This window comes from Populus alba, chromosome 14 (assembly GCF_005239225.2).
Source record: "Populus alba chromosome 14, ASM523922v2, whole genome shotgun sequence".
Classification (NCBI taxonomy): domain Eukaryota; kingdom Viridiplantae; phylum Streptophyta; class Magnoliopsida; order Malpighiales; family Salicaceae; genus Populus; species Populus alba.
This window is the reverse complement of record NC_133297.1, coordinates 1,711,517-1,726,989: the sequence shown is the minus strand read 5'-3', so window position 1 is coordinate 1,726,989 and position 15,473 is coordinate 1,711,517. Positions and strand designations below refer to the sequence as shown.

Sequence of the window (15,473 nt, the reverse complement as noted above, 5' to 3'; positions counted from 1 at the left end):
GTCCGTGTAAAAATGAATTTTGAAATTTTTTTTTTTTATTATATTAAAACCCAATACATCGATAAAGGAGGGGGGGGGTATTCAAGTATAAAATCGGATCTTGCATATCACTTCTTTTCTTCCCTGGAAAGAGCACAAACTAAAATATACAGTTTATTACTAGTTCTGGTGTTTGTGTTTATGTTGCGGCCAGAGTTGAAAAAAACATGTGGGAGCTTTTTTTTTTTTTTTGGAAATGAAAAATTAATATATTTTTTATTTTTTTATATCATTTTGATGCAACTAATATCAAAAATAATTTTTTAAAAATAAAATATTATTTTGAATATATTTCTGAATAAAAGTATTTTGAAAAGCAACCACAAACATACTTTCAAATACACTCTAAAACATGGTTGATTTAAAAAGAAAAAAAAAATAAAGATGGTGTGATATCCTATATTTGTTGATGGATTATGAAGATTTTGAATCAGGTAAAAGTAATGGTTGGTATTTGTTTGATATTTTAGTGTATATAATTTTTCAAGAATAGTTTTTTTTTTTCATTAGCTAAAACACTTAACAGACATCGCATACTACCACCACAACCATCAATCACATGGTTAAACAGACATCACATGCTACTATAATAATTACCAATTACATGGCTTGCTAAACACTACATGCTATTACAACGCTTGTTGATTACTTGACTTACCATATATTATCTGTTATTATCATAATTAATGATTATCTTAACTTATCAAATATCACTTACTTTACAAACCTTTTATATTTTGGAACTCATCACTTATTTCACAAGCGTTATTCAATTTCCAACTCGCGTGTATTTGGTTTCTATTTATAAGGTATATCTCTGTATTAACATGATGTATTTAAATGAATTTAATAATTTTTTTAATGACGAATCCAGTATTCAAAATTAAAATATCAAATTCATCGAATGTATGCTATTAGTCACGTGTGAGGTAACATCGGTTATTATGAATCTATTTTGTTGCCATGCTTGCTTAAAAACGTAAGGACCTTTTGTCGGCATGGTGTCTATTATTATTATTATTTTTTTTTAGCGGATGGTGTCTCATAATTTATAACTCGCTGTGACAAGATATGATATCTAGAGCTCCCCCCCCCCCCCCCCAGAATTGCTTATGATGTTTTTTTTTATACCTAATAAATAAAAATAAAATTATATAATTGTAATTAAGTTTTGGTTTTTGAATCATTATGTTTTAAATAAAAGTGTGTTATGCATAAGATATAACCGAACTTGTAACTTTTTCTTTATATTCTTTTTATTCGTGAATATGTATTTGTTTGGTGGATATTCATTTCAATAATATTAGTACTTTAATTAAATTAATTTTTATATTATACTCTTATCAAACCTAATTCTTTGACTTTTCAAGATTTATTTTTCTTTTATATAGATTATATAATCATGTTTTTTTTATAATCATGTGATCACGTGGTTTTTATCTTATAATATGCCATGAAATAACAGCGAGGAAGAAAAAGAAGTACAAGATTTTGATACAAGACGCGCTGCACGAGTTATAGACGAGCCCGTGCCTGAAAGATCAATTAGAAGACATGTTTGGATTGAAAAAAATAGAAAAAAAAAATCTTGATTAACTCAATAAAAAATCGTGGTTAACTTAATGACTCAGTTAACTCTCAACTTATTGATTTTTTTAAAAAAAATATATGACAGAAAACAATATTGTTTTGATTATAATTATAATAATAATAATTATTATTATTATTGCTGCCTCGCTAAGGGCGATCCGTGTTTCATCGTTCAAAATTCAAAGAGGGGAGGAAACGAAACAACAGGGAAAGCCTCGTAAAGGCAGAAATGATAAATAAATAAGAGCGCAAGTCGGTTTTGGCAGTTCAGCAAGGAAAGGAGCGTGACTGGCACGTGGCAGTGGTGGGGGAGAAGGCCGTTAGAGAAGAGGGTAATGGCGAGTGGGGCTCCCATGACAGGCTAGACTGACAAGATTTAAGCACCGTTCGTCCCCTGATTCTGCTTTCTCAACTCTTGTCGTTTTATGCCAGCTCACCACTTCCGTGCGTCCTTTTCACTCCCTTCTCATTTTAAATCAATTTTAAAATAAATCCATCGGACGTAAATGCTCTCCAGCCTGTCTCTGGTCAAAGTCACCCCTCATTTTATTTGCCTTTTCTTTAAGAAAATAATATTATTTTCTCCTTGGCGGATAAGAATCACATTAACATCCCCCCTCCCGTCCATGTCTTAATCCCCACGTTTTTTTTCCCTCGAAAAATCCTTTTATTATAATCAGTGGTTGACATGTTTTTAAAATGTTTCTAAAATTATTTTAAAAAAAATATGGAATTAACTTTTTAGATACTTTTTTTATATATAATTTTGTCATATTAATATATATATAAATTTTTATTCTAATATATTTTCAATTAAAAAATATTTTGCACTACATTACTAATTATATAATAACAAAATTTGGTTTAACTAGTTGATTTATTAATTTTAATTTTAATTTGGATTATGTCATTGAAAATATCTATATTAGATATATATATATATATTAATAATACTTCGATTGTTATAGATTAATTTGGTTATAACTGCGCAATCCTAACAAATAACAATATAATCTTAAAAATAAAAAAATCTCAAGATTTGAATGTCAGTTAGGCATTTTTAGTTTTCTCCTCTATATTATAGGCTCTATTTGTGTGTGAACTTGACGAGCTGCACAATGCCACTTGCAGATAAATCAGTTATTTCTATCTCGAGCGGAAGTGAGTAGTGATTGAAACACTGTTCGGCACTGCGGCATTGATCGTGTTTTTTTAAATAATATATTTTTATTTATTTATTTATTCTGTTTTTGGATTTTTTTAGATAGTATTTGTTATTGTTTACTTTTCAAAAAGTTAGATAAACGAAGAGATGACGCGTGTTAGTTTGACAGCTGTTTACTAGTAACTGCCTTGCCAGGAAGAATCCTCACTCTTTTAACGGCCATAACCGGTCATTATAACCGGCTTAACCAGTCATCCCTAACCCTTCCATGTGTATATATATATACCCTCGCTTCCACTCCTTTCACTGTTCTTTCATATAAACCACGGCGAGGCTCTGCCTCCACCACTTGAAAAGAAAACCCTCCTCCTAATTTATATTTAATTTAGGGTTTAATTTATCTCTAAATCAATCCATGGCTTCTACGAGAAAAGATGTGGATCGGATTAAAGGTCCATGGAGCCCCGAAGAAGACGAGGCGTTACAGAGACTAGTCCAAACCTATGGACCAAGAAACTGGTCTCTGATAAGCAAATCAATCCCTGGTCGATCTGGGAAATCATGCAGGTTGCGATGGTGCAACCAGCTATCCCCTGAGGTCGAGCACAGACCGTTTAGTGCAGAAGAAGATGACACGATCATCAGGGCCCATGCTCGTATCGGCAACAAATGGGCCACCATCGCCCGCCTTCTCAATGGGCGCACCGATAACGCTATCAAGAACCACTGGAACTCAACCCTCAAGAGAAAATGTTCTTCCATGTTTGATGACTTAAACGACGACGCACAACAACAGCCTCTTAAAAGATCCGCAAGTCTCGGGGCGGGTTCGGGTCTCCACTTGAACCCGAGTAGCCCATCCGGATCCGATTTGAGCGATTCAAGTATACCCGGCGTGAATTCATCTCCCGTTTTCAGGCCGCCAGCCAGAACCGCCTCTCTTGTCCCACCTAGTTTGTCGATTGACGTGTCCTCTCCGACCGTCGATCCACCGACTTCATTATCCCTGTCTCTGCCTGGATCCATTACTTGTCAGACTCCGGGTTCTGGCTCAAGTTCTGGATCCCATGTTGTTAACCCGACACCTATGGTGCAAACACCTGCTGCACCCCCACAAGCTGCAGTGGCTGTGCAGCAACAGGAGCAAGTTTCATTGCTGCAACAGAAGAGTCCTGGGTCTCGACTTGAGAACCAGTTTTTCAGTGCTGAGTTTTTAGCAGTCATGCAAGATATGATAAGGAAGGAAGTGAGGAACTATATGTCTGGGTTTGAGCAAAATGGGCTCTGTTTGGGAACAGAGGCTATAAGGAACGCTGTGGTTAAACGAATTGGTATTAGCAGAATCGAGTAGCCAAGCAGAAGAGAAGTAGATTGTTAGTGACGGCCATGATCATGATCATCTGGGCATGATGATGAAGCAGCTGAGTTGACTCGGAGAGAGAATGAGAGAGGAGGGCAAAAAGGAGAAAAAAACTCTTGTTTTTTTTTTTTTTTTTTTAATTTGTTTTCTTTAAAGTTGCTTTAATCGTTGCTTTATACAGAAGTAATAATTTTGGTAGTGTACAGAGCAGTTTTCTTCGGCAGAGAAGAAGAGGATCTCGAAGGAACAAAATTTCTTTTGAATATAAACTGAAAAAAAAAAAAAACGATCTTGCATTTTATTTTTTTTAATCTTTAATTTAAATTCAAGGAATGGAATTAAATGGCCTGCACTCAAGTAAAGTGACGCCCCGAAAGGACACAACCGTTTTTGTTTGTATACAGAAAGAAAAACCAAAAGATGATTTTGTTTTTCCTTTGGAAAGGGAGAAAGAACTCAGACCGAATGATTTTGTTTGGTTGTTGGCTTGCTTGATGAGGATGATTAAGGGGTTGTACCTGGTAATTTTAAGGATAAATTCAGAATGGTAATAAATCTTTTTATATTTCGAAGAAAAAATAAACTAGATAGGATATAAACTTGAGACGGTAATTAGAACCGAAAATCTTAAAACATTATCTTAATTGAATTTCTGAATTTATAAAAAAACTTGAATAATAATTTTAACCGTTCTCACGATCTATCAAACAAGATTTTTTAAAAATAAATATAAATAAATTACACTTTTTGGAGTTTTGTGTTGGACTTTTAGGTGGCGTCTTTCGGGTTCGTTTTAACCAGGTTGGAAGGATTGAGATTGCTGCTTGTGGTTGATGACTCCCACTTAATTAACGGTAAGAAAAAAACATTTGAAGATTCGGTGGATGCATTGATTGGATGGGTACTTGGAAGCTGGTGCTTAATTTGAGGATGTTTCCGATTACTGTTCATTCATTTAGAGCATCCAGGGAAACAGCTCCACAGATACTCTACTAAAATATCTTCAACCTTGAGAAGTATCACACAATCAATTATCCTTCTTTTTAAAACAGGTTGCTTTCTCTTCTTTTTTTCTGCTTTATTTTTTCTAGGCTGGAGCCAGTCGAGTGAATTTGGTTACGGATTAATTTAATTAGATGAATCAGATTTTATCAGGTTTTAGTTAACTCGGCTAGTTTATTAAATTTTACAATGTTAATATTTTTTTATTTAACTTGAAATACATCTAGGTTAGGTCGGGATGGATAAGTTTTATGAGTTGACTTGGTAAAAACAACTAGGCTTAACAACTACGTTTTTATCTTTATTTTTAAGGTGAAAATTGATGTTGCACAGTTCATATCCAGACATTGTCAACAAGCAAGTCACAGCAACAAAATAAAAGAAAATAATGATGAAATGCAATAAAAAATGACCCAAACCGTTTGATTTTTCTAATACTAGTTATTCGACAAAAATAAAAATAAAAATAAAAATTTAAGGTTGAGAAATCATCCAATACTAAAAGTTTTATTCATGTAAAAGTAAATCCTTCCTTGGATAAAAGTACTTGAAGTTAATGGCAATGCAATTACTAATGGCCTTCTCTGTCTTTTCAGCTCTCTTCTGCAAACCATAGATTCTCTTCAACAATACCCATCCCTGTCAAATGAGAAATCAAACGATGTTTTTGTTTCAGAGAATGGTATTTTCTCTGCAGGGTTCTAATTTTCTGTAGGGGACAAAGCTTTCAGCTTCCAACAATAGTTTGGATGGAAAATAGTCGCCCAGTTAATGCAAAAGGCTCTCAGGTTTTCCCTGCTGAAAACTGGAACTGTTTTTTCTCTGCTTGCTTTGATCATGCGGGGCAATATTCAACTTCCCTCTCTCGAGTGCAACTCCAACTACACTAAACAGTGGCATCCGGCAATCTTGTTCTTCGAACTTCGGAGAAGCTACCCTCTGGAGAAGCTTCATAAATGGTACGTTATTATAATTTTTAAACTAATTTTTAAAAAACAAAAATTTATATATTATCTCTAACAAAAATTACCTCTAAATATAACCACTCAATAAAAAAGCTTTATACAAATAAATTATAATAGCATAAGCAATATATGTTTTGTTGCTGTTATTACAAAAAAAAACTTATTGAATTCTCACCAACCAATGAAAACCAAGAAATTAGAAAAAATTGGGAGCAGAGGGGAAGATGGGCTCTCCAACGGGAAAGTTTTGCAATGTTAATTAAAATTATACAATGTCGGTGTGAGAGAGAGGAGAACACAGCAACAAAAAGCAATTGTTTTTTGCTTTTCAAAAACTGAGGTCTAACCTCAGTTTTGAAGGGGGGCCCACGTTAAAAAAAATATGGTTAGTATTTACCAAACACTTTACAATAACTTTTGATGCCAACCGCAGCCGCAGCAGCAGATCCAAACACCTTCCAAATCAACAAAAATTGTCTTATCCCGTCCAGAAGTCAAAGCAACTACTCTTCTAGGCGTGCTGATTCATGGCTAGGCCCGATCATAACCCCAAGTTCTTAAACAAGATACCCTTTTGCTGGCACCGGTTTCAAAAGATTTGGATACGTTGACTTAGTTATGTAAATTCGAGTATACATTTCATATAAAATAGTGCTTGTCGAGAGATTCTAGAGTATTCAGAGAGTAATTACCAATACAGAGAAAATAGAAGAATAGTTTGGGCTACAGGAGAATATTCTTATCACTACTGTTAGACAAATTGAGCATTACACGAGTCTCATTGTCTTGAAATTTAACGAGGAAGATGAAAATCTGAGCATTGATTTAAACACAACTCTCTTAGATTTTTCAAAAGTCTCTCAACGAGATGCAATTCCTTCACACACTGAAGTCGACTAAAGAAAAACAATTTGGAAATGACAATCTCATTCCAAACCTAACTCTCTCTTGCTAGGTAGTGAAAGAGATTCTAATAAAGTTGGGCGCGGCCTCCTGCGTACCTTGCAAGACAAGATAGCTAAAGATAGTTGACATATACCATCTAGATAATCAATTTAGTTTAAGTAACTACTGGATTCTCACAAAAGGGTTCGCAAGTGAATGACAAGCACTTGAATCTCAGAAGTTTTTAACTTAGAAAGGGGATAGATTAAAATGGTTCAGTTGTATTTGATGGTGTATTATGTACAATTGACATCCTTATGCCCCCAACCTAGTGATCTTGTTTGATGGTGTTTGCTTCAGAATCTTCTGGGACATGGTATCTAGAGAGGAAAAAAGCAGTCTGATTCTTCTGTAGAAACCTGCATGAAAATAGACAGTATATCAGTATGACGGAATTCCTAAATGAAAAAAATAAAAACATGAAACTGAAGCATCATAGACATTGATTATCTGAAATAATTTTCCAGAAACATACACAATGCAAGCTACATCACTTGAATTCTATTTGTTCCAATGAAGTTCAACAGTTGGAATTACACACAACAGTAAACGAAGTTAATTCTTCTGAGACTATTAGTTGGACTTAATTTCTGTGATAATATAGATTTCTAATTGCCACAAAAAGATGACATGAGCTTGGAATTCATGGTTGTCAGCGAGTCTAAAAAAATGTATTGCAGACATCATGGTGCAGCTAGTCCAAGTTAGACTTCTGATCCAACTATCTTTTGCTCTTGATCAATCAGTATCTCGGGAAACTCAAACCCAAATAAAGGTAGTAAATACAGAGCATAAGTCCAGCCATAAGGATTTATTAATGATTGAAGTTCCTACCTCAGAAAGTCAACCAATTTTTGGTGCAACTCTGCCAGTGTCTCCTCTTCAATGTTTGCATGAACCAATAACTCTGGCAACTTAACTGAAAATGCAACAAGGATAATATTAGCACAATAAATTGAGATAGATAGCTAGTGTATTTCAGCATCTGTATTTCCAATAAATCTCAGTACCACCATGCTATACTTCTCGAGGCCTGTGTACAGACAAATGTATCAAGTACTAGTATGAACAGCAAGAAGCATCCTGTGAAAACCAGTGCTGCATAGAATTGGATGCTACATCTATTGCCAGAAGACAAGTTTCTAGCTCACTGATTTAAAAAATGTGGACAAAGGAAACCAAACACAGTTTTCAAAGCTATTTTTGATAAAAAGAAAACACGATTTATTTTTTCCCACAGCAAAGAACATACCAAAGAGGCGTAATAGATGCTCAGCACCATATACCATTGAGGGAGAAACATCATCTCTAATTGCGTAAGTATACTGTTGCCGCTCACTTTTATACAGAAGCATTGCTGGTAAGGCCTTGTCAAAGTAACAGCGCAAACCTTTCATAATTTCAGCAGTTGATTCAGGCATCCTACACCCATCAAATCATAAAACCTAAGAGCACTGAAAATACAGATCAAGAATACTAGAACAGATGGGTACTTCCTTTATTGACAATAAAAAATCTAAACACTCTCCCCTCTCCTCTGGTCAGCAGAGAATAAAGAAGTTTCCAAATATTTATTGAAATAATTATTTTCAGTAACTTGGGCTAAATCTTATAAATTAAGAGTAGCAGTCCCCAAGGGTATAATAAAAAGTTGACAACAGAGCAGGTTCTCTACTTACATGACATCTTTTTTTGACCTGTACTCACAATACTTCTTACATATGTCTTGGACATTTGGGGCACGAGGAAGTTTCACGAGCTGAAAGAAAAGAGATAAAAAAAGTACATTAATCAGTTATTCAAGTTCACTCTTCAGCTAAACAAACAGATATAATGCTAAGCTAATCATTAGAATGAAAACACAATTATTTCAGCACTGTAGTAATCAAATCTTACTTGTCTATGCTGTCAAACAAGTTGAAATTTAAAACAGCCAGTCAGTAGTGCTGCTTAATTAGTTACAACTGAACAGAGAAATAAGTAAAACAGGCATGGTAAAGATGATGAAAGAAAAAGGAAAAAGATTGGCGGCAAGGGAAACACAAAGAAATGTAACAGTAGTGTACACAAGTAATATTACAAAATATTTACATCTGAGAAACCAGCTGTGAACAGTGACAATAATTACCTTGCTCTGATGAGTGATAAATTCACAATCATCAACAAGTTGTTTCTTTAGTGTTGGTGGAATTTGGAGATTCACCAGCTTTTCCAAGGGTACAAGATCTTTTTCCTAACAGTCAAAACAACAGGCTAAGCAAAAAGATGCCAAATGATCAATGGAAAACCTTTTAATTTTTTTTTTTTTAAATCTTAGCTGATTCAATTTTTTCCAATAAGGAATACGCGCTTAGATTGACATGGGCAAACCAACAGTGCACAAGGCTTCAATAAACCGGAGAGTACCTTATTAAGATTGTCATTTTTCCGCTTCCTTCCCCTTGAAACTGCATATATGTCCCCAGAACAGCTTTAAGAAATAGCCAGTCGAAAGGATTACCAAAAGAATTTTGCAATCAACAATTACAAGGTTTTTTTTTTTTTTTTTTCCCGCATGTAAGATTAAAGTAAACTTAGTGGAGGTTCTCCTGAATAACAAAGGTTCCATCTGTAATGGTAAATTAAGGCAACTTTTCCCCTCTTTGCTGGCGCAAAGAAAACCAATGATCTATTTTGGAAACAAACCATGGATCAGAATCTAAATTTAATGGATTTAATAACAAAGCATGTCAAGCTATTAAATTTGCATCAAGATTGAGGGACTGTTTAAATTGCTTTGAAAGACTTATTTTGACCTCAACCATCAAGTTTCCTCTTAATAAGACTGAAGTTGCATGTATCTCTAGCTTATGATCTTACAACGATTACAGCAAACCAAATTCTAGAACAGTGAACTCTTATGTATGATGCTGAGGATAGGAGATAAGGGACACAATCTCCAATTCTAAAACTAGACAGAAAATAGAAACTAGAACAATCAACATCTGTGCACATTATCCAATAACACAAGACAATAGGAAGCAATCCAATCACTATTCAATTTATCCCAAATATTTTCTGATTCTATACAGTATTACGGATTATATTCTTCATTCCACAATAAGTAAAAGTGCATGTTCTACAACAACCAATACAATAACTTTAAAAAGAAATGGAAATGTAAAGCACTTGCATCATCATGTAATCATACTTTGTATATCAAAGTTTCAACATGCACTATACATTAGTAAATTTAGTGTGAGAATCATACTAACCACCAGAATTTTTCAGTTTCATTTGTGGTGCCTGTACCGCCTTTGTTTTCATCTCCATTTCCAATCGTTCTTTGAGGGCTTTCTGCTTCTGAACATTCTCTTCAGTGTGCTTCAGCAAACGATCCGTTCCAACCCATTCATCCCAACTGTTCACAAACAGAAGTTCAAGAAATGACAAAAGGGCAGAATTTTTTACAGGCAGAGTAAACAATCAACGAATGAGAAAAGCTTTAGCATAGCATCCCCCCCTCAAAAAAAATAATCAACTCCAACTCCATCCACCCTCTCAGCACCAGCCAACAAACATTCCAAAACTTTCAAGCAAAAATACATATTTTATGTAGAAATTAAACTGCATATTAAAATCCAAAGAGCTAAATGTGCTCCAAATACAATCCTTTAGAGCATGGTTGTTTCAAGATCATAAAAACATAAAAGAAGGCCAGAATGAAGGGATAAAGCTTTGAGAAGAAACACTCTCTCCCTCCAATTCAGTAACTTCCTTCAGCTCTCAAGTAGACGGAAAAGAACAATACTTGAGGAGTTTAAGCAGGGAGAAAGTAATTCATCAGAAAAGAAACTCGTACGAAGCTTTCGAAGAACTAAAAGTAGCAAATTGAGCAGATTTATAGTCCCAACAAACAACAACCTGCCTAACTCCCTCAAAACATAAATCCCAAGTTTCAGTACCATAGAAGATGCTACTCACGTTTTGTTCCACCCCTGCAAAACACATGACATTACGCCATTAAAATACTTCAAAGGACAAGGAAAGGCAAGTGGGTGCATAAATAAACATAAAATTAGACAACTTGGCAGTTGATCCTTACTGTGTAATGAACAAAAAAACCCCATTTGTTTTCTTCATATAAAGCTCTTATCACCTATTTACATGGAATTATTCAAATTACGTTCAATTTTAATAAAATAAAGAAAAAAAGAACATAAAGATTCAACCTTCTCTGAATATAACAATTACCTTGGCTTCATAGTATTGTCCAGAGTGAAAAGCGAGGACCTTCTCATCATTTACAAATACAGATGGAGGGTGCGAAGACTGACATTCCTCGTCGGTTTCGGTTCTCATGTCTGAGTCTGTCTCGGTGTTTGACTCATCTGACACGGTCGCTGAGTCATCATCGTTGTTTAATCCAGTGTCTGAGCTTCCCATTTTGCTTTGCAAGCTATGGTAATGGAGAGGTTTTTTTTAGAGAGGGGATGAAGAAGACGAAGAAGTTTGGGAAATGGAATGATACGTGGGCTCGTTGAAATTACGCTAAAACCCAAAGTTAGTCCGAGCCGGGTGATATTTGATCAGTGACCAGGGATTTTAGGGCTTGGGTCATATTGGCAAGTAGGCTTTTTATCCATGGTGGATGGCCCCTGCTCATCAGTCATCGTCCATCATCACAAGGTTATCACTTCACCCAATTCAAAAGCCATTTCACGAGTTATCTGAGTCAGCTTATATTATTTTATAACAATGTTATTTTAATTTTTTTAAAACTGAGATGATATCTTTTTTAAAAAATAAAAATAAAAATAAAATTAATTCAGTTGAGTCTTATTTAAGATTGGGTTCATCAATTAAATTGTAAATTGACCAATCAGATTACTTGAGTAAAATCGAGTCAATATTCAACTCTCATTTATTAAAAAACTGCTGCTAAACTAGATTTTGAAGTCACTTCCAGGTCCCTTATGAAATGAGGTATGGAACGAAATTCCATGAGTTATAAATACAACTTCGAGCTTATATTGATTGTGGGTTAAAAATGAGAATTAAACTCTATAAAATCAATTTCTGACTTGGGTTGGCCCGGTCACTGACAGGTTTAATAATTATGCATAATCTTTACTATTTTTTGTGGGAAAAAACATAGATAATGGTTTAGTTTATTTATGTGTTATGTATTTCTATTAGTTTAGTAATTTACGGATCAATTTGTCAGACCAAATCTAAGCCATATATAGCTTGAATATTGTTACAAGAGAAAAGTTGAAAAATAATCCAAATGCAGAAGGTATCAGAAATATCCCAACGCAATAAAGATTATAAGAACCTCCCCCGGAAGGCTAGAGATGATCGGTAAGAATGTATGAAAAGAAGGCAAATCAACCGCTTAAAACACATACTTAATAGCATATCATGTTAGCTAACAAGAATTTGAGGAGGACAAATACCTAAATCATACAGCAAGCAACAACCATTACGCGTTGTTGTTTCCTGGAGTCCTGTTAAAGGTGTTGATTTTGACTGTCAAAGCTTTGAACAGAAAAGACCAAATTAAACAGAAGGAAGCAGCCAGCCAGGTTTGGTTGTAGTCCACAGCACTTTGAAGCAGCCCTGCCGTCTTGAGTTTGTTCGTATTCAATTCTCGAACTCTTCAGGAAAATATAGCCATGCATCTCTTCTTCAGGTATTGTTTTCTTTGCTTTCTAAGAGCCCCCATCCATATGCAGAAAGCAAGACCTCTCCCTGACACAATCCATTTTTAGTAGAAATAATTAAACTGCATAGTTATGCTAGAACTTGGTCATATTATGGAACCTGTTTTTTGTTTTATATTTTTTAAAGAAATTTATCTTTTATAATCCTGTTCCTGGAAAGTGTTTTAATCAGTTTTCTCAAAAAGTTCATTAAATATTAGGTCAAAAGTATGTATATTCAAAACTAAAAACATGAAGATAAAAGCTTCTGCTCATACAATTTGTGAAAAACGTCATCATGGACGAACAAGGATGAAGACTCTTTAAAGAATGCACCATACGCCTTTTGGGTGGGGCAAGGGTTAGGTTTTCTTCTTCTTTTTTATTGCACCAGGGTATCCTCCAGCTCCTTTCAGATCAGGAGACAATCCTCTTTGTGGTATCATCGTGCACCTTAAAGCGGGCTCCACTACCGGCAGGGATTTAAATCATATAATTCGCTTTAGAGAAAGAACTAGACCCCATTCTCGATCGTTGGCTAGGAGATGTATCTTCTTTCTTTTTTATTTCCAAAAGTCTCATCGAATGTTGATGTAGCTAGCCATGCAGATTTGTGTAACTTATGGACACAGTTTCTCATGGTCGAAGATAGATAGCTATACAACTTTCTTTCCTGATTAATGCAATTGACACTACTAAAAACTAGAGCTGTTAGTAACGGATTATAAACAAATTATGTATATACATTTTTTTTTAATATTAGCAATGAAAAATCCATTGTTGAAAAATAATAAATTATCTAAGAAATTTACAACGGATTTTTTGTTGGTAGTATCAACCTTGCATTGATCCATAATATCCTGGTTTGTTTGCAGCATAAGCATTATGATTGTATCTTTTTTATTGTATTGTGCTTATTTGCATTAATTTAAGTTTAAATGAGTTTTAAATTTAATTTTTATTCCATTTATTATTGTTGATGAAGTAGTTTTAAATATTAATATATTTTGTTTATATATTTAATTTCTACTACTTTCAAAATATCCATAAATAATTAATCAAAACAATAATAAACCATGGTCTGAAAACCTTTATGATGTTCAGTGGCCAATTGTAAACTAGCTGATCATGAGATAAAGCTGCCTGAAATTCCTGTTTGTTATTTATTACTTGATATAACAAGGTTTTCTTTAGTCAGGCTGGAGAAAATTAAAGATCATGTCTCTGCTCGTAAGAGAGAAACTATATGGAAGAAAGCTTCATTGCCAAGTAAAATTAAATTAATGAAAATAATCATGAGAATCTATATAGGAATGAATTGCTATATAGCTAGCAAGCTACAAAGATTAAAAGAATAATCGATTCACAGAAGACTGGTTCAATATTATATCAGTGACCCGCACCAGGGCTAGGACCGTCGGGGGTTTCTTGGGTGTTGACATTCTTGGAAGCATGGCCCCTCCCTCCTTCGCTTGGGCCGCTGTTTTTAATCTCTTCAATATGCAACCCATCGGAGAATATTGCACCATTCCCTTTGTTTACAGAGCCATGTGACTCCACCACTTTGAGAAGACGAGCTTCCGAGGCTATCAAAAGCAGAGAACTTACGAAGAGAAGCCCGACGAAGAGTATTGAAGACATGGAAAGTCTTGCCATTGAAGGGTGCAATCAAGATTTTTCTTGTTGTTGACGAAGTTTCCAAGTATTATTCAGAAGAAGGTTTTTAGCAAGTAGAGAGCTAATTAACTCGGTGTCCTATTTATAGGGACTGCAAGTCTGCATTCTGCAACATATGACCTAGAAATTTGACTAGGGAAAAGGAGAGGAACAGCCCCTGGAAAACACGTGGTGGCTCGAGAGCATTTCAGTTGCCGTCACCTCCACCCTTTTTCTGACGTCAGTCTATACGTGCGTCCTGAAGAAACAATATACACTGTACAATAATTGCAAAGAGGAAAAACATAAAATAAAAAATAAAATCAAGGCATAAAAGGAGCTTTGTCAGCTATCAATTTTTACCTTTCTCTGTTGCTTTATGATAGCAGAAGGGTCTGAGTAAGTGCCTTAGTAACCACAAAAAAAAAAAGAAAAAAAAAAAAGGAGCACCATAAGTGCGCAGAGACCAAGTCCATTCACAGGTGCAGGTGGAATACAGGTCATCAATTAATTCATTATATATATATATATAAATTAATTTTGGGGTCACCCATGTCAATCCTCTATAAAAAAAATCCCTTAGGTTATAACATTTTATTTATAGCAAAAAAAAAAAAAAAAAACTAGAAGGGTAGTGACAACCCTCTCTCTTCATTATTTAATAAATGATAAGGTAGAATTCTTAATCACGATTCATATAATAACAATTTTTTGAATAGTGAAAAAAAAAGTTTTATTGTTCATATAAATAATAAAGTATTTATATATACCTTAATTTGTTAAAAAAAAAATTGCAAACAAACCCCATGCTATATTATAATGAAGTGGCTAGGAGTTATTAGAATTGATTAAATTTAATAATTGAGTTTTGAGTGTATTTAAAGATTTAAATTCTTAGGTGTATATATGTGATTTATTTTTAACTTTAGGTAGTAGTTGTTCATTTTGTTTATTTAATATTCCAAATCGAACTAACTCTCCAACTGAATCTTATCATCCTTAGATGAGGAAATATGTTATTGAATATAATAAATCATTTCCTAGTGATATACAGTAGAAATTATTCT

General features: G+C 34.3%; 2 protein-coding genes across 3 annotated transcripts; one reads left to right on the top strand and one right to left on the bottom strand.

Moving 5' to 3' along the window:
- Window positions 1-3,097: 3,097 nt before the first annotated feature.
- Window positions 3,098-4,357, top strand: LOC118036301 (transcription factor MYB44). Its single transcript, XM_035041979.2, has one exon. It carries the CDS (start codon window positions 3,210-3,212, stop codon window positions 4,143-4,145), a length of 936 nt encoding a protein of 311 aa, XP_034897870.1. The 5' UTR covers window positions 3,098-3,209; the 3' UTR covers window positions 4,146-4,357.
- A 2,578-nt stretch (window positions 4,358-6,935) lies between these two features.
- On the bottom strand, window positions 6,936-11,610 carry LOC118036283 (protein MRG2). Of its 2 annotated transcripts, XM_035041966.1 has the most exons (10): window positions 11,300-11,610; window positions 11,151-11,204; window positions 11,030-11,043; window positions 10,321-10,466; window positions 9,473-9,513; window positions 9,195-9,299; window positions 8,746-8,825; window positions 8,319-8,488; window positions 7,901-7,985; window positions 6,936-7,425 (listed from the first exon to the last, which is right to left on the bottom strand). In XM_035041966.1, the coding sequence occupies exons 1-10, from the start codon at window positions 11,489-11,491 to the stop codon at window positions 7,335-7,337; spliced, it is 978 nt and encodes a 325-aa protein (XP_034897857.1). In that variant the 5' UTR covers window positions 11,492-11,610; the 3' UTR covers window positions 6,936-7,334. The 2 variants fall into 2 exon arrangements, with proteins under 2 accessions (XP_034897857.1, XP_034897861.1); XM_035041970.1 differs by lacking the exon at window positions 11,151-11,204.
- Window positions 11,611-15,473: the final 3,863 nt, after the last annotated feature.